The sequence below is a fragment of the Camelus dromedarius genome, chromosome 24 (assembly GCF_036321535.1).
Source record: "Camelus dromedarius isolate mCamDro1 chromosome 24, mCamDro1.pat, whole genome shotgun sequence".
NCBI classification, from domain to species: Eukaryota; Metazoa; Chordata; class Mammalia; order Artiodactyla; family Camelidae; genus Camelus; species Camelus dromedarius.
The window spans coordinates 29,765,599-29,783,232 of record NC_087459.1 but is presented as its reverse complement, the minus strand read 5'-3'; the positions used below and the strand labels follow the sequence as shown (position 1 = coordinate 29,783,232).

Sequence of the window (17,634 nt, the reverse complement as noted above, 5' to 3'; positions counted from 1 at the left end):
TCCAGTGGTAATGAATTCCTCCAGCTTTTGTTTATCTGGAAATGTCTTAATTTCTTTCTCATTTTTGAAGGACAGTTTTGCCAAATACAGAAAACTTGGTTGACAGTTTCTTCTTTCAGCACTTTAAACATATTGTCCCACTACCTTCCAATCTTCAAGGTTTCTGCTGGGAAACCTGCTGATAATCTTAATGAGGATCCCATGTATATGGTGAGTAGTTTTTTTTGTTTGTTTTTTGTTGTTGTTGTCATTGCTTTTTGCTGCTTTAAAGATTTTCTCTTTGGCTTTTGGCTTTCGCAAGTTTGATTATAATGTGTCTCGGTGTCTCTTTGGGTTTATTCTATGCGCAGTCCCTGAGCCTGCTGGATTTATAGATCCATGTCTTTCGTAAGTTGGGGAAGTTTTCAACTACAACTCTTGAAATAATTTTTATGTCCCTTTCTCTAACCTCTGGGACTCCTAAAATGCATATTTTGGCCCACTTGGTGGTGTCCCTTAAGTACTTTAGTCTTTCTTCTTCTGAAAAGAAGTTTCTTCTTTTTACTTTCTGCTCTTCTGATCTAATGATTTCAAACAACAAACAACCTGTCTTCAAATTCATTAATTCTTTCTTCTGTCTGTTCAAGTCTGCTAGTGAATTTTTCCACTCATTTCTTGTAGTTTTCAGCTCCAGAATTTCTATTTGGTTCTTTTTTTCTTTCTTCAATAATTTCTTTTTTTTTGGTTTTTAAAAATGATTATTTATTTAATTGAAGTATAGTTGATGTATAATTTTATGTTACAGGTGTACAATATAGTGACCCACAATTTCTAAATGTTATATACTCCACTGACAGTTATTATAAAATATTGGCTATATTCCCTGTGTTGTACAATATATCTGTGTTGCTTATTTTATACATAGTAGTTTGTACCTCTTAATTCCCTGCCCCTATGTTGGCCCTCCCCCCGGCCCCACTAGTTTATTCTATATATCTGTTTCTTTTTTGTTATATTCACTAGTTTTTTTTATTTTTTAGAGTCTACATATAAGTGATATGTTACAGTATTTGTCTTTCTCTAACTTATTTCACTTAGCATAATACCCTCCAAATCCATCCATGTTGTTGCAAATGACAAAATTTTATTCTTTTTTATGGCTGAGTAGTATTACACTGTATTTACCATGTCTTCTTTATCCATTCTTCTGTTGATGGACACTTTGGTTGCCTCTGTATCTTGGCAATTGTAAATAATGCTGCTGTGAACATTGGGACTTTTGTCTAAGAATTTTGGTCTCTTTCCCAGGTTTCAGCTCTTCCTGTGCATGTCCAGTCTTTCACATTGCTTCAGAAAGATTCTCCTCTCGCTTTTCACAGGGAATTCACTCTTGATTGAATATTCAGTAGAAATTCGTTTATCTCAGTGCAGTTTCTGCCAGAATTTCTACATATCATATTCTATCACTTTTTTTAATAGAATCATAAAGGAAATGGGAAATTTATAATATCCAGGTTCTGTTTCCAGCACAAGCTTTCTTAGTTATGTGATGAGTTAGTGCATTGATTTTTTTGAGTAAAGGAGTTCTCTGTCTCAGGAATTAGAGCCCGATTCCTGCTGTGCTGCAAGAATGATTCAAACTTCATCTGTTTCACTCAGGGAACAACTTGCTGACATTTGCCATCTCTGTCCACCATTCACCACCACCCGGACCAAGGGACCTTGCATTTTCAGGGGCCCAGAAGGCTTCCTCGGGCCCCTCCTCACAAGTCACTTGTCTCAGACAGAAGGACTGTCCTGACGCCATGTCATTTTGTCTGATTCTTTTGTCAACATTTTTGAGAACTGTGTGTTCCTGTATCAGTTAATCTTTTTATTTTAATCTAATTTTACAGATAAGGAAATAGAGGCTCAAGAGTTAAAGTAACAACCCAAGATGACACACCTGAGGACTGTGAGCTGGATTCAAAGTCAAGACTCTCCCAACTCCTCGCTAGTCCTGCCCAGTCTCCTGGGAGGAGCCCCAAGAGAGACCCTGGTTCTGAAAAGTGTTGGCCCAGCACACCTGCCCAGCACACCAGGCAGCAGGGAGCCCTTGCCCAGGTCCCCTGCGCCTCCCAGGGCAGCCGACTGCCGTTTCCCAGCAGAGGTTGCCCCGGTTCTCAGGACGGCTCCTGGCTGGATGGGAGAAGAGGCAGCAGTGCACCACTGTGGGTGCACAGAGTGCTCCAGGAGCACGGAGGGGAGCGAGATGCAGAAAGGTGAGACCTGTCTGTGGAAAGCAGCAGTTTCCTGTGCATGTTAACAATGGACAGTAGGAGCCATGATGGCGGGGACTTCATGTCCACATGGACTGATGCTCCTGGGAGGGATGTGCCACTGTTCCTCCTCTACAAGTAAGCCAGCGCAGGCACAGCTGAGGCGGTGTGTCCGAGGTCAGGTCACAAAGCCAGGGTCGATCCCAGGTCCTGACTGCTCTGAGCACGGCCTCTTGAGGGTGTATGCAGATACATCTGTTTCCTATCGTTGGTGGGACACGGAGGACAAGTGGGCTGCCTGAGGGGAGGCCGGTGCTCACGCTGGAGGAGGAAGGGTGGAGGGACAAGCCGGAAAGTTCCAAGCAGCAGACTTAAAGTCATCAAGGTAGCAGGCAGGGCCAGTGTGGGGACCCAGATAGCTGCACTGACTTGTCTCCCAATTACCTAGTGAGAACCTTGAGATCAATTAAAACCTGAAGAGATTCAGACTTTCTCAGTAGAAAGGCCCAGCTCAGCCAGGGCAGAGCCACTCACTGCAGAGCGCAGACACGCCCTGAGTCCAGGGACTGTGGCGGCCAGGAGACAGAAAGACGCACGTGACTGGTGTGATGTCGAGGAAGATGGCGGAGTAGGAAGCGGCAGGAACCCATCCCCGCTTAGACGAGAACCAGAGCGGCAGAGTCTGTCTGAGGTGGCTCTTCTGGGACTCTGGAGCCCATCTGAACGCTTGCAACTTCCCAGGGAGAGCATGGCTGGTAAATTGCAGTTAACTGTCAGTTCCATTAAGTGTGGTAGTGGCTGCCCTCCCCGCCCCCTGCCCCGAGGGGTCAGCCATGCCTGTGTTCTGGGTGCAACTGGCTGGAGCCGGGGGAGGTGATGAGGAGCTTGTCCTCCAACGATCCTGGCCTGTGTTCTCATCACTGACGGCTGCTTCTGATCCAGGAGGTGCAGACACCGGTGCGCAGCTGCTGGTGAACCCCCCAGAGCAGAGCTGTAAAGCTGAAGGGCCTTCCGGGCATTTGAGGAACAGCTTCAGTTGTTTGGCTCTCAAAATGGGAAAAGGGGGAAAATATAACCAAACAATTAAGGATTAAGAAATTCAGAAGCAACCGCAGGGGCAACCTCTGTGGCCTTAGGATGGTCTCCTGCCAAAAACTAGTAAGCAGCCAGGACCTGCAGTCACAAAACCACAAGAAAATTAATTCTGCTGACAACCCGAAGGAGCCTGGGGGGCTTCCTCTCTGGTTGGGCCTCGACAGGGGAGTGCAGACTGGCTGGTGCCTCGAGGGCGGCCGTGTGAGGCCCTGGGCAGGGGACCGAGTTACTCTGGGAGTCCTGATCTATGAACAGCGTGATAACAAACGTATGTTGTTAAACATAACAACAGCAGCAGCAAAGACAAAGAGCTGGCCGTGTAAACAAAGGAATTCAGAAAGTTCACACCCAGGGAAACACAGGGTCAGGAGAGACCTGAGAAGACCTTACGCTTCCACCTCAGGCTGGTCAGACACTTCCGACAACTGGAAACCAACCCCCAACCCTGAGGACGGAGGAGAGTCTGATTCCATGTTTACATGATCAGAGTCAAATGTCCAGTTTTCAACAAAAAGTCATAGGCACACAGAGAGACCAGGAAGTGTGGCCCAGTCTAAGAAGCAAATTAAATGAATAGAAACTGTCACTGGAGAAGCACAGACAGCAGACAGACTCTAAAACAACTATCCGAAAGCACTAAAGGAAGACACGGACAAAGACAGGAAAACTATATGTATATCGTTGTATCAGTAAAGAGGTAAAAGTTATAAAAAGGAACCAAATCCACATTAGGTTGTTATAACTTTAGGATGTCGAGTACAGTCCCCGTGGAAACCACAAAGAAAGCATCTACAGAATATTCACAAAAGCAAATGAGAAGGGAAAAAGTCACCATAAAAAAAAATCAAACACAGAAGGCGGCAGTTAACAGAGGAAGTGAGGGGTAGGTATACAGAAAATGAAAAATAATTACGTACTTTAAATGTATTAAATGCTGTCACCGAGACACAGAGATTGAAGATGGCAGATCCAGGACACTCCAGGCCCTTGCTGCCCACACAAGTCAATGTCCCTCATCAGTACTGATGCAAAAGTCTTCAACACAATATTAGCAAACTGAATCCAACAGCATAGTAAAAGGATTATACATCACAACAAAGCAGGAATTATTCCTGGAATGCAAGGATCACCCAACATACAAAAGTCAATCAGTGTAAAATACCACATTAACAGAATAAGGGGGAAAATCAAATGGTTATCTCAGTTGATGCAGCAGAACCATTTGACAGAATTCTACACCTTACCATGATAAAAATACTCAACAAACTAAGACTGAAGGAAACTTCCTCAACATAGTAAAAGCCACATATGACAAACCCACAGCTAATATACTCAACGGTGAAAGACTGAAAGCTTTTCCACTCAGATCAGGAACCAGACAAGGATGCCCACCTTCACTGCTTCTATTCAGCGTAGCAACTGGAGGTCCTACTCAGAGCAATTAGCAAGAAAAAGAAAAGGCATCCAAATTGGAAGGGAAGAAATAAAATTACGTTTGCAGACAATGTGATTTTATGTGTAGAAAACCCTAAGATTACACACATTTAGAACTAATAAATGAAATCAACAAAGTTGAAGGATACAAAAATCAACACACCAAAATCAGTAGTTTCTATATGCTAACAATGAACAATCTGAAAAGGAAACTGAGAAGACAATTCCATTTAAAATAGCATTGAAAAGAATACAATAGTTAGGAATAAACTTAACCAAGGAGGCAAAAGACTTATACACAAAACTACAGAACACTGCTGAAAGAAATTAAAGAGGCTACAGAAATTAATCTGTAGAGTCTCTGGGTACCATGGCCTGGTCAAGCTGCCACACAGAATTCACGATCACACCAGGTGTTCCTCAAATGAATGGAAAAAGAGGAGTATTATTCAGCCATAAAAAAGAATAAAAACTTGACATGTTCCCACATGGAGGGACCTTGAAAATGTTATGCTACAGGAAGTAAGTCACAGAAGGACAAATAATTTATGATTCCACTTCTATGAAGTACCTCGAATAGGCAAATTCATAGAGGCAGAAAGAATGGAGGTTACTGGGGGCGGTGAGGAGGAGGAATGGGAGTTACTGGCCGATGGGCAGAGTTGCAGTTTGGGGAGATGACGACATCTGGGTATATAGATGGTGATGATTATACAATATCATGAATTATTTAATGCCACTACATTGTACACTTATCAGTGGTTAATATCAATATACAAATTGATATTATGTATATTTTACCATGATAAAAATATTTTAAAAAGAGAAATAAGAACCCAAACTAATAAACAAGATCAGTGTGTGAAGGAGAAGTCAGCAGGTTCAAAACTGTCTCCACCCCTAGGTTTTTGCTCAGCAAGACCTTCCGGCTGCCTGCCGTGTTCTCGTCGGTCCCTCCGATTCCAGCCTCAAGTTCGCCTCTTACCCTTAGGAGGGCTTTGTCACATTACTGACTTCCTTGCTTGTGGGATGGTTTAAAAAAAAAAAAGTTGGAACCTCACTTCCACACCAAGTAAGAGACGCCAGAAATGTAAAGTTGTAGTTTATTGCATGTGTAACAAAACGAGCCTGCCACCCGGGCCCGGCCTGCTGTGCAGTCACGGCCTATGTTGTTTCCAGCTGGTTCCATAACCACATCAAATAGAACTAGTATTTCTTTAAATACTTTTGATTTTGACATAAAACAGAACATTAGTGTACAACTTTCACAAAATAAATCGGCAATAAAAACAGTGGGGAGAGTAACAAGGATAGCAGCAACACGCAAGACGTTACAAAATAAATTAAAAATACATTATAAAGTGGTTGAGAAACAAAAATAAACAAATTTTAAAAATTCATACTATGTTTCGGGAAGGCTGCCGTGTGGGGCACACCTGGCTGCGGCTGGGGTGGGGGCGTGTCCTCGGACAGCTCAGAGCTGAGGACCACCTGCCCTGCGCGCGGCCCGCGAGGCCCCTCCCTCCTCCTGCCCACGCGCTGGCAGAGCGGCGGTTTGCTGCTTCCCTGAGGGTGGCTGAGGACCGCTGGTGAGGGCAGGCCTGAGAGGCGGGCCCTGAAGCATCTGGGCAGAGGGGCGAGGGGACCGGTGGGCCGTCTAGGGTTCCCGAGAGGGGTGGCCGATGGGAGGGTTCACCAGACCCAAAGTGGAGTAACCGGGAGCCTGGACCACCTGGGGCCACACTGTTCTTTGGTGGGGGAGGGAGGTTCAGAGGCCCAGTCCACGGTGAACAGTTAAGGTTCTGGGAGTGCAGTGCCACTGACCGGCCTGTTTGGCAAGAGGGAACTAGGGCTCTGGAAGGTTCTGTTCTGTCAGGCTCCACCCGCACAGCTGCTGAGGGTGCCCAGGCCCAAGTGCAAGTAGGAAAGCAGAGACCAGGCCTCATGGCGGGCAACGCGTGTGTCCCCAGCTGCCCATGGAGGAGCCAGGACACGACCCCCTGGATCTTGCTGAGGTGACCCGACGCAGGAGAGCAGCCTGGGGCCGGCAGAGGCGCTGTCCCCCTCCTCCTCACAGCAGGAAGGTAGCATTAAAGAACGTAGATGCCACATTCCTGTTTCCAGATGTTTTCAACCACTGGACCCTTGTTTCCCTCCTAATTACCAGGGATTGTGGCCGACGCCACAGGAAAACCAGGTGGGTCTTCCTCCCTCAGTCTTGGGGTCTCAGTTCCCGAGGACATCTCCTCCTCCCGGTTTGGGTTCTCATTAGAGAGACCCGTGGGGGGGGGGGTCTGTTATCATTCATTTCCTCACTCCTCCCAAGAAGACCCCAAGAGAGGACTGCGTGGCGTCACAGGAGCCAGCTTCTAGAACACCCTCGAGTATCGTGGTAAATGACACACAGGAGAGCCCAACAAGCAGGACTTGAGGGGGACAGCGCACAGGCGGCCTGGCCTTCCACGCTGGACCCCCCGTCTCCCCCTGCAGTTAGCGGCACCGGCCTCTTTCCGGTCCCAGAACTTCAGCAAGGAGCCCGGAAGCCTGGCTCCCTCCGCTCCTGGAACCACAGCCCGCAACTGGCAGCCCCCGAACGTCAGACCACAGGCCGCTTCCAGGTCAAGCAAAAGAACCACAGCAAGACGCAGAGGGTCCGGATGCCTCCACACCCAGCACGCTAACAGGTGTTAGTGACGACAAGGACAGCAACTCGGCCAGGAAGCTCCCCGCCCCCACCTCAGACCCGCAAGCTGGACCCCGGCCCCACATCCGGGAACCTCAACAACAAAGCTTCAGCAGTGAAATGTCTCACTAATGACCTGCCTGCACTTGCCCGAAAACAAACACAACAACAAACCAGACGGGAAAACTTGTTGCCGCCGCTCTTTCCGCTCCAGTTTAGCTGTCTGAAGTCACACCACTTGCTAAAATATTGTTGGAACTTTTGTGCAAATTGGGAAACGGTGTTAGAAACAGGGTCGAGGCGGCCCTGGCCTTGCTCTTTGTGCAGAGACGGCCAGGGAAGTGAATCGAGGGGCAACTGTTACCGTCACCATTAGGCGCTGGGGAAGTGGGCTGGACAGGCCCGGGCGGAGCTGCCCCTCTGCGGGCATGTTTATACCCACAACCCGCTTTCTGTAAAACAGCAACTTGGCGTGGGTTTGGGTCATGAGGTTCCCTCCCTCTCTCCCTTTTAAGCTAGTCGGCCCCGAGCCTGAAGCTACGATGACAATCCCGTCCTGTGAGCGCAGCGCGCGGCACTTTCCGATGGTTTGTTAATTTCGAGTGAACCAGCGACGCCCTTCGGGGGGCAGGGGGCACAGCGCCTGGTGCATGGACCTGAGGCTGGTTTTGGCCTTTTACAAGCTCCATTATGTGGTGTTTTCACTGGGAAAATATTTCGAACTGGACAGATAATGTGGCTAAAGGGACTCTTAAAAGAAAAGATCACTCTTCTCTATGCAGAACAAATTTTTCAGCCAGGATACCCTGAAAAGAAATGCCCGGGCCTCAAGCGAGCGCTGCCCTCCTCCCTTACCTTTCCAAAAGGGAAGTGCATTTTTGACTCCAGCTTCCTGCCGTGCCAGAATTCCAAGAAGCATATATTCTACGGTTACTGTTCGCTTAGAAGTCCATCTGTTACCCAGAGCAGGCTGCTGGATGGGGAATTTGGAATCTGAGCTGCTGGACTTGAAAAGAGCCTCAGGTCTGCTCTGAGACAGAAGAGCTAGGGTAGCCCAGCTTCGTGCCGAGACCCCCAGAAAGACCACAGGGCTGGGAGCCTGTCCCCGTCAGTGTCAGAACCGTAGCATAACATCCTGTGTAACCGAAGCCAGTGCTAAACCTGGCTTGTTTTATTGGATGGGTGATGGGAGGGGGTGGGAGTTCTGTCAAAGGAGGAAAACGTGGGTGGGAGCCACCAACCAAAGTCCCCCCGCCCCCCTTGCTCCCCCCACAAAAAGGAGGGGCGACAAGCCTTTCCCTCAGGTCATCGAGAATTCCAGAGCCTCAGCCAGCGTCGCAGGCCGGAGGCGCACAGAGCCGTGCGCTTTGGGCTGGTGGTCGTGAGCTAGAACCTGGCGCCTCTGGTTGCTCCTCACTCCACCGCGAACCCACAGGTCTCCTCCACGGCCGTCAGCAGCTTCTCGTAAAGCTTCTCGTACGACTCGTAAGGTGGGATGTCGATCCGGTTAAAGCTGGAACAGGACAGAAAAGCGAGAGTCGCTGGGGGGCGGCCCGGTCTGAGGACCTGCTCTAAGGACAGGGACAGGGACAGGCAGGACGTGCATGTGTGCGCATGCACGGGGAGAGAGGCCGAGAGGAGGGCAGAGCAGAGTTTTCCACTCCCCTCGGTTCCCAATCAGGAACCTTCCGTTGCATGTCGGTGCATCTCGGGGACTCCTGGAACTGGTCCTCCTGAGCCAGAGGTGGCTTTCTTCTCCATAAATGGTTCCAAGACAAACTATGTAATTTGATTTTTAAACTATAGAGAAATTTGTCTGCTACAGATATTATATAACTAAAAATTTAGGGAGGAAACAATTTTCAGTACACCAGTGCTGTGCATCTGTCATTGGTGGAGTCCCAGGAAGGAAAATGGGGCCCAGGAAGGTCAAAACAAAGAAGACCCACAACTCCAAGTTTAAAACTGCACCTCCTCCTACTGACAGGTGTGCGTGCACAGACACACACGCCCGCCTGGGCAGCGAGGCCCGCAAAGTGAGGACAGAGCCGTGGGAGTGGCTTGAGCATCAATCCCATCTCAACCGGGTTCCTGGGAGCCTTCGCTACCCCTCAGGGGGGCTGCCCCGCTGCAGAGCCGCCGGCGGGGCCGGGCTTACCAGGTGTGGGCCTTGGGGAGGTTGTCCGTGTTGGCGTCGATCAGGTGGATGGTGAAGAGCCGGGGCCCTGCGGCGCCTGTAGAACCTTACCAGACGACATTCTAGTCAACGCACTTCAGGGGTGGCGCCCGGCCTGCGGCGGCCACCCCCTCGGCCCAGGGTTCACGTGGCCCCAGGAGCCCCTGCCAGGTTTCAGGATCCTCTCCCAAAGGCCATGAAGTGACTAATCTCAAACCTTTTAGAAAATCCCAGGGGCAGGAGGAGCGAGGACTGGCGAGAACTCTCCTACTACCCCTGACCGTGAGCCTGCTCCAGGGCAGGTGCTGGAAAACCCTGACATCACTGGTAGTTTTTTAAGAAAACAGAAATGTTCAGCAGGCAGGCCTGCTGTCAGCAGGAAACTTCCCCAGGTGGAGGCCAGTGGAAAAGGAAAAAGACACTGACGCCTAGGACCCAAGGCCCAGGAAAGAGAAGTAACTTCTCTCACTCCAAGGGGTCCTTGAAACAAGGACGAGGTGACAGGGACTGTTCTACACAGGAGATCTACCTGCTGTCACTAATTTACTCAACTTAGTATCCAGTGTTCTCAACTGTAATATATTCATATTATTCACCTTGCTCCTTCTGGCTCCCAGGGTTATCAAGTGACAAAAACCTGAAATTTTACAAATCACAGGGCCAGGGAGAAACCTGCAAGGACCTTCCCGGTTGGCTGTGCTGCCCATGAGGCCCTCTAGGCCCCACCAGAGGCTCAAAAGCTTCAGCGTGTCCAGCCTCCCGCCTCCCCTGTCTCCAACCCCCAACTCTAGACCTGGGTGAGCCAGGGACCCAGTCAGAGCCAGAAGGAGTGAGAGAGAGGCCGGGTTCCTAACTGGACAGTGGGGCCCGTCAGGCAGTCCACTTGCACAGATGAGGGAACTGAGGGCCAGGGAGGACCCCTGGAACTCATGACCCCGTGGCAGCAGGAGGCTCGGTCTCTGGATCCTCAGGCCAGGCCTCTCTCTGTCTCAGGACTGCAGGTGGAGAGCTGCAGACTCAGAAATTAATCCACGGTGCACTTTTAACACGGATTTCTTCCCCCAAACTCTTGTGACTATTTGTACCCTCCCATTATCAACCAGCTCTGCTGGGGGCGGGGAGGCTCCACTGAGCCTTCCTGGCTCAGGTCCTTCCAGACCCAGCCCTGTGGGGGCACCAGGCCAGCCAGCACCCTCTGTTGCTGCAAAGACCCAGGCCCACCACTTGTCACGCAATAATATGGCCTGCTTTCTGGTCAAAGGTTGGGGACAAGCACCCCCATGGCCCCAGTCCTCCTCCCTCCTACCCCGCCCGCTGCAGCCACCAGCCCCACCTCCACGTCAGTCACCTTGCAGGGCCTTAAAGCCCTGGAGAGGGACCCGCGTGGACCCGGTCACGAACTGCAGGAGCCTGGCCCTCCTCTCCTCGTCAAAGGTCTCCACTGCCTGCCAGAACCACCGGACCACGTTGCTGTCGGCCCCACAGTGCTTCAGCCGCGTGTTGGACTTCCAGTCATCCAGGTCGATCTTGTCCAGGCCACCAATAATCAACTGCAGGCCAGGAGGGCGGGTTATTGCCCCACCACGCGGGCGACCAACGCCGCCAGGCCCCCAGCACCTGGCACCCAATATGGCATCCAGAGCCGGACAGGCGCTCCCACAGCAGAGCAGCAGCTGTGGCCCAGCCAGCTGGACACGTGGCCAGACAGCGAGACAGACACACACAACGGGCCTGAAGCTCCATCTGCACCCCCACCCGCTGCCACCCGAGAGCTCCGGACAGAAGTCCTCTTCCGTCCAAGTCTGTCTGTGTGTCTGTGTCTGCGTGTCTGTGTGTGTGTCTGCACTGCTCTGGGGAGGAGTGAATACGAAAGAATAGACCAGAAGGACCGCACGGGCTGACTGTAAGGCGGGGCCGCCCCACACGATCTCTCAGGGACACTCGGGGATACGTGGGGTTTAAGGTCTGAAAGAAGGGACTGGAGCAAGCTAGGTGCTCGTTTCTCAACGCACTAAACAAGTTCACCCCGGAGCTACCGCTCCACCTCAGGGAGGTGCCTCCAGGCCCAGAGCTCCAGGCATCACACAGGGGCAGAAAGACCCAGAACGGTTTTAAAGGCTGAGCCACCGGGCACCAGAGCTGGATGAGACGTGAATGAATCGCTTTGTTCAGGGCGGTGAGGACCGATGAGAGAAGACAGTAAGGCTACATTCTGAGCCTGTGGGAGAAGCTGGCTGTGGTCATCTCCTCCCTCCAAGGGGGCCCCGCAGGAGGGACAGGGGAGCCTCTACTGCTGGAGATGGTGAAAATCACGAGGAGCCCCGGAACACCCCAAACAACAGCCCAAGAACTATCCAGGTTCCCTGCCACCCAGCAGGTACCAGGCCTTGTCCCCCCGCTCACCCTCCTGGCCCCCGGCCCCAGCCTGGCCCCAGCCTGGCCCTGGGAGTGAGGAGACACCGAGGACCTGCGAGAGCACCCACCTCCAGCTCCTTCTGGTCAAAAGGCTTCAGTAAGTGTTGAGGGATGAGCTCATTAAATCCCTTCTGAAGAGCTAGGAACTGGGCTTCGATGCCTCTCATAAACCTCCAATTTACGTATAACCTGAAAGGGAAATTCACAAGTTGGAAGCAGTATCAAATGGTTCATGACATTTTTTTTCCCTCTGTTAGTTGGTTCTGATATCAGCTGATCCCTGCCCGCCAGGCCTCCCCTAACCGGGAGGAGAACCCCACCGGTCGGTGGTCTCCCACCGAAGAATCAGGTTCAAAGTAAACCAGCCCTCTGTTAGAACTGCTGATTCTTTGCTTAACATAACGTGAGAGCCGACCTGACCTGTTACCGAGGTCAGAGTTTAAAAGTATGTTTGAAAATAAAATACAGGCCACTGGAAGAACTACACGCCAGTCTGACAGCACGAGCACAGACACAGCCGTGTGTCTCTGAACTTCCCAGGTAAGTGATTAGCCATTCATTTGCCTTAAGAGGTGGGAAAACACTAACAGAAGTAGACTTCCTGGAGACTGAGCTCAAGGGAAGTTCCAGGCCTCCTTCTCCCTCCTCTGGTTGCCACCATCCCACCCAGAATCGGGCAGTCACTTGAGTCTTCACCCCTCTTGTGTGTGGGTGGGGGCTCTGGGGTCATTACTCCCCATTTAACAGGTCAGCCCTGATGACATCAGGGCTCCTCCACGTGGAGCCCCCAGCACTGAACCCACCGGTCTCTGCGGTTAACATGAGTCTGGTCACAAGTGCTGGTGGGGACAGATGAGCCTCACACAGTGAAGGAGCTTCAAAGATCTGAATGTGAACCCCCCCCTGCCCAGGACAGTCCCAGGCACCTGGACACCCTGGCGGCGACCACCCAGGTCCCCCGGGACGTTACCGGACATATTCTTTCTTGTTCTCCTCGGTGACAGGTACGTTTCTGCCGTTGGGTTTCAGTTCATGCTGGAGAATCCTCCCGAAAGCATTGTGCTCCACGCAGAATGTGTGGTCCAGCACGGGGGTGATGTCGTTCTCTCTGAGGGGGGACGAGACAGGCGTCATTCAGGCTTGGGCCACCATGTGGCAGCGGATGGAACACTGAATCAACAACAGGGGGCGGAGAGAGACGGCGCTGGCGACAGCGGGCACGGAGCTCAGGTGGGGCAGGGAAGGGCCCCAGTGCCAGCTGTGTCCCTGACACCCGGCTTTCTCTTCATGGAAGGAGGGGGATCTTATGAGACACGGCAACCTGACTGCTTCGTGCCCTGAGTCTTGAAGCAGATGGGAGGGAAGAATCCAGGGGAAACTGAGTCAAAGGGAAGCCACACCAAGGAAGGAAACGCTGTTTCCCAGCGCTCACAGCAGCCTTTCCAAGCACTTCGCCTCCAAGAAGCACTTGAAAGTCAGAACCAGATCCTCAATCTGCCCTATTTTTTTAAACACAGAGGGACAGGTTTGCTACGGGCTGAAGGCCCTGGCTGCGCAGGCCAGCATCTCCAACTGGGACAGGTGAAAGGAGGCAGAGGGATGCAGCCACGATCGAGTCCTGGGTGTGCGCCCTGTGACAGAGCCTGGGCCTCTCACCCCTGTGACGGCTCATTCACCAGGACCTGCGACACCTACGGCTGGCCGGGTACCTGTGCCTGCTGCTTTTAAGAGAGTTTTAGGATAATCCTAAAACAAAGTATTAGGGGGTTTTGATACTTTCTTAGCCTCTCTAGAGACTGACTGGGGACACCTCGAGTGTCAAACAAACCACCAGGCCTGGAGTTTAACATTCATAATCATAACAATTCAAGGAAACAAAAGAAACTAGTCCACGAAGAGAAACTGGCCAAACATTACGAGCAAAATAAGTCAATTAAGTATTTTTGTTAAACCTACTTTTCTTTCTCTTCTCCAATTTCACATCCATCTCCAAAATATATACAGAGAGGTACACACACCAAATACGTGTACTCAGCGTGCACTGAGACGGGCGACCACGAATGAAGTTTCAATTAACTGAGCAGTGAGTCGGTACTTACAGAATCCACACTAAGCTCTTATGTAGTTCTGGGTCCACTGATTCCAAGTCAGACAGCTGGATGGGTTTCCCCAGGAGCTGTTTGTAGAAGGGAACTGTGAACCCCCCATTGATGTAGTGTCCATGGAACACAGCGAGGCCCATGATCCGACCCACAAAATGGAAATAAGACAAATGGTCCTGTAGGGGGCACCAGAGAACATGAATTTGTTAGAAAAATGACCCGCCCAGGTGGGTGGCTACCTCATGCTGGGGAGAACTGTCCCGCAGGCAACCAGTTACTCACAGGCTGTGCTCAGGGCCAAGTGAACAGAGGCCGAGGAGGCAGTCAAAATCAGAGCACAGCTTTTGGCAAGATCATCTGAACAACATTTTATTTGCCCTTGTTCAAACACCTTCTCAGAGCTGCTGCCTAACTTGTGGGCCCCCGTGCAAAATGAAAATGCAGAACCCCTTATTCAAAGACTAAGAATTTCAACATGGTGGCGACAGAGACCAACCCAAGGGTGGGCCCTGCTCAGAGCAGGACCTGGCGGGCACAGGTCACATGCCCAGGAAGCTGCTGGCTTCTCCCTCCTGCTGCCCCACAAGGAAATAGAGAGCAAAAGGCAGTCCCCACTTCCTCCTCTGGCACCCCTCCCCCGCCTCACAAAAAGGAGAAAAAAATTCCAAATGGAGGGGGGAGGGGAGGGACACAGGAAAACAACTGAACAACCCGAGTGAGCGAGCCCTCCTAGAACCCGCGGTGCTCTGCTCTGTAACTAGGGGACCTCCCATTTCTACTCCCAGGTGGGAATTAGAATCAGACGGTTAGTCAATTTCCAACAACTTCCATGCTGGTAGAAGTTTCTGTCCCAGGTGAGCGTGCGCAGAGCGGAGCTCGGCTCTGACCGCGCCTGGGCTGCCCCACGGGAGAGCCCCCCGCGCCCGCTGGCCGACCCTGACCCAGCCACTCCCACCCCACGCTTATTTCTCATCTCTAAAACAAGCAGCTAAGGGTTCCAATGATGGAAATATTCCTATTTTGAGTGGGAGGAGGATGGACTCTGGAACCCACTTCTCAGAATGACACTGTCAACAAGTCGGCCGTCCAGCCCCAGTTCCCTCAAAGGGCAATAAAGTGCTTTGGGTCTATGAGCAGCTCAGGTTCTCTCCTTCTCTTGTTCCCCCTGGAACGACATTCTCAGTGACCCCAGCACTGCAAACGCGGGACTGACACCCGCCACCTGAATCCACATCTCCCCCTACCCTTGGGTATGTTAGTTACCACGGACTGTGAGTAAGTCTGCGATGAATAAACCAAGGCTTGAGATCGAAACTGAAAATCCACTTAAGAAATTTTTCAACTTAATTTCCTACCTTTTTATTCATTCATACTTACAGGGTTGATGGAAGAATCTGGGTTGATCTGCAGCATGTAAATGTTGTCCGTAGAGTATTGGAAGAGCCCATAATACGGATTTAACATCTCATGGCACAATAAATAAAGCCACTCCCTAGAAACAACCACACCACCACAACATTTTAAAACCTCCTGGTTTGAGATCTTAACAAAAGGACTGATTCACTCTGCCCTAGAAAACCAAACTGGTAAGGCTGCCTGGCTCTGAGAGGTGATTTGGACAGACTGGGCAAGTAAACCTACTGAAGTAAAAAACAACTTCTGGTGGTATCAGAAACGGATTTTCTGACCCAAATTCCAACAACTCAGACACTAAGAAAGAACCGTGGTTGCCTGGAATTGGGAGCAGCTTAAAAGTACCGGGTCCTCCGCAGTCTGGCAGCTTCCCTGGACCTCAGCTCTGGTTTCTCTGCTCCTTTGCAAAGATCAGAATCTCAGAGGAGGATGTTAATGACGTGGTAATAACCAACAGAAGTGCAGTAAGAAGCAGTTTGAGCCTACTTTGATTTTACAAGGGTGCGTGCACATCCACACATCCACAAAACAGAAGAAGTACAAACGCGGAGCCAGGAAGGATTTACACTAAGCACGCTGACGGCAGGCAGTTAACTAGAGAATCGGCATTCCGGACATTTTCATTTTTTCCTTTGCTTCTTTCTAGTTTTTAAATTCTTACTGTAACATGTTATTAATATTTAAATAAGGAGAAAAGATCTCCGAGGCTGGGGAGGAAGGGATTCTGTAAGAACGACTTCCGCTCTCAGCATTTTCTTTCCTGTTGAATTCTTATGTTTTGCCATAAGCACTTCTCATTCTTCTCATTTAAAAGATTAGTTTACAATTTTAAAATGTTAATTCTAAGAGTTTTAAAATCTGGATGGGGGTACGTAAGAATTAATGATCTTCTGAATTCCTTTGTGTTTGAATTCTTTCATTAGAACAAAGTCCCAAATCAGAATCAAATGACAAGACACTCTCAACAGAAGCTGTGTGACTCAGTTGCTGAGATCACACTGTGATGAGCCCAGGCACGGGGGGTGAGTGTGTACGGGGCCTCTACACACTGCTCTGTAGCCTTCTGTCCCTTCTACCCAAAACTCCTTTCAACGGATGAATCTCATTAAGATAGCAGCCCCAGGTTTCATTCTGGAATTTCTTACTCTTTCAACTAGAAAAGACAGCGAATTGAGAAAATATGAAAGGATAAGCATGGACGCAAATCATCTGTCCAAGAAAATTGTGAAAACACACACAAAATGATCACACCAACACAAAGTTACGTGTCTAACGCCAAAGAACAGCGAGGAACCGCTGAAGAGACGCGGCTCCAACCTCACGAAGCCTGGTTCCTAGAAAGGCAGCGCTTCCCAGCTCTAGTGCCCTGATTCATCCCTGAGTCTTGGGGTTTATGAAGAACTGTTTTCATAAAAGCCAAGGGCCTGCAACTGTCTAGACAGGAAGTGATTAAAACACAAGCAAACATTCTGACGGCGCCGAGGACGAGGTATAGAGGCCCGTGAGGCATGTTCTGGAAGTGGCTGGGGAAGAGCTGACTACACAGGCAAGAGGGAGACCCTGGGAAGATGAGTGCAGAGCGATTCTCACCCATCACGTAAGGGACACAGACACACGTGTGTGTAATGCACTGACACCTCTCCTCAGCCCTCCAAGCTCAGTAGGACCCCCTCGGACGTGAGGAAGGCTTGAGGCTGGAACAATGCGGAGAGATCAGACTCAAGGCAGACAAGCAGAGTCACAGCTCCGCCCGCGGCAGCGTCCTGTTCATCGAGGGAGCTTCACCGAGGCTCGTCTCCACGTGCAAGACTTGGTAACTACGGAGAAGGCAGACGAAGCAAACTGCTACCAAACCGCCCCTCGCCAAGCTCGACACCTGCCTGCTAGACATCTACAACCCAGCCACGCAAAGGAATAGAGGTAAATTGAAACAGTGTGGGATACTGAACTCTCGAGACGTTCTGGAGATCATAAAGGAAAAGGTAGAAAAGAAGGTGTGATTTGATTTGAATTTAGGACAAATATGAATGACTAAACAGGAAGATTCTCCCTGAAAAGGGGGCCAGAGAGCCTACACCT

The 17,634-nt window shown here is 50.4% G+C and overlaps 1 protein-coding gene and 1 long non-coding RNA gene across 5 annotated transcripts in view; one reads left to right on the top strand and one right to left on the bottom strand.

Moving 5' to 3' along the window:
- Positions 1 to 5,855, top strand: LOC135319243 (uncharacterized). Its single transcript, XR_010377713.1, has 2 exons — positions 1 to 210; positions 1,875 to 5,855. It is a non-coding gene; the product is annotated as an uncharacterized LOC135319243 (long non-coding RNA).
- SMURF1 (SMAD specific E3 ubiquitin protein ligase 1) overlaps positions 5,853 to 17,634 on the bottom strand; it is a 102,689-nt gene continuing 90,907 nt past the window's right edge. For 2 of the 4 annotated variants that reach the window (XM_064478695.1, XM_064478696.1), the window contains 7 exons: positions 15,520 to 15,634; positions 14,140 to 14,318; positions 13,011 to 13,148; positions 12,109 to 12,229; positions 10,974 to 11,175; positions 9,608 to 9,692; positions 5,853 to 8,962 (listed from right to left, as the gene is read on the bottom strand). In XM_064478695.1, the coding sequence (XP_064334765.1) occupies positions 8,863 to 8,962; positions 9,608 to 9,692; positions 10,974 to 11,175; positions 12,109 to 12,229; positions 13,011 to 13,148; positions 14,140 to 14,318; positions 15,520 to 15,634 (940 nt within the window). In that variant the 3' untranslated portion in view covers positions 5,853 to 8,862. The remainder of the gene's footprint in view (positions 8,963 to 9,607; positions 9,693 to 10,973; positions 11,176 to 12,108; positions 12,230 to 13,010; positions 13,149 to 14,139; positions 14,319 to 15,519; positions 15,635 to 17,634) is intronic. The other 2 variants (XM_031432494.2, XM_064478697.1) reach the window with 1 other exon arrangement.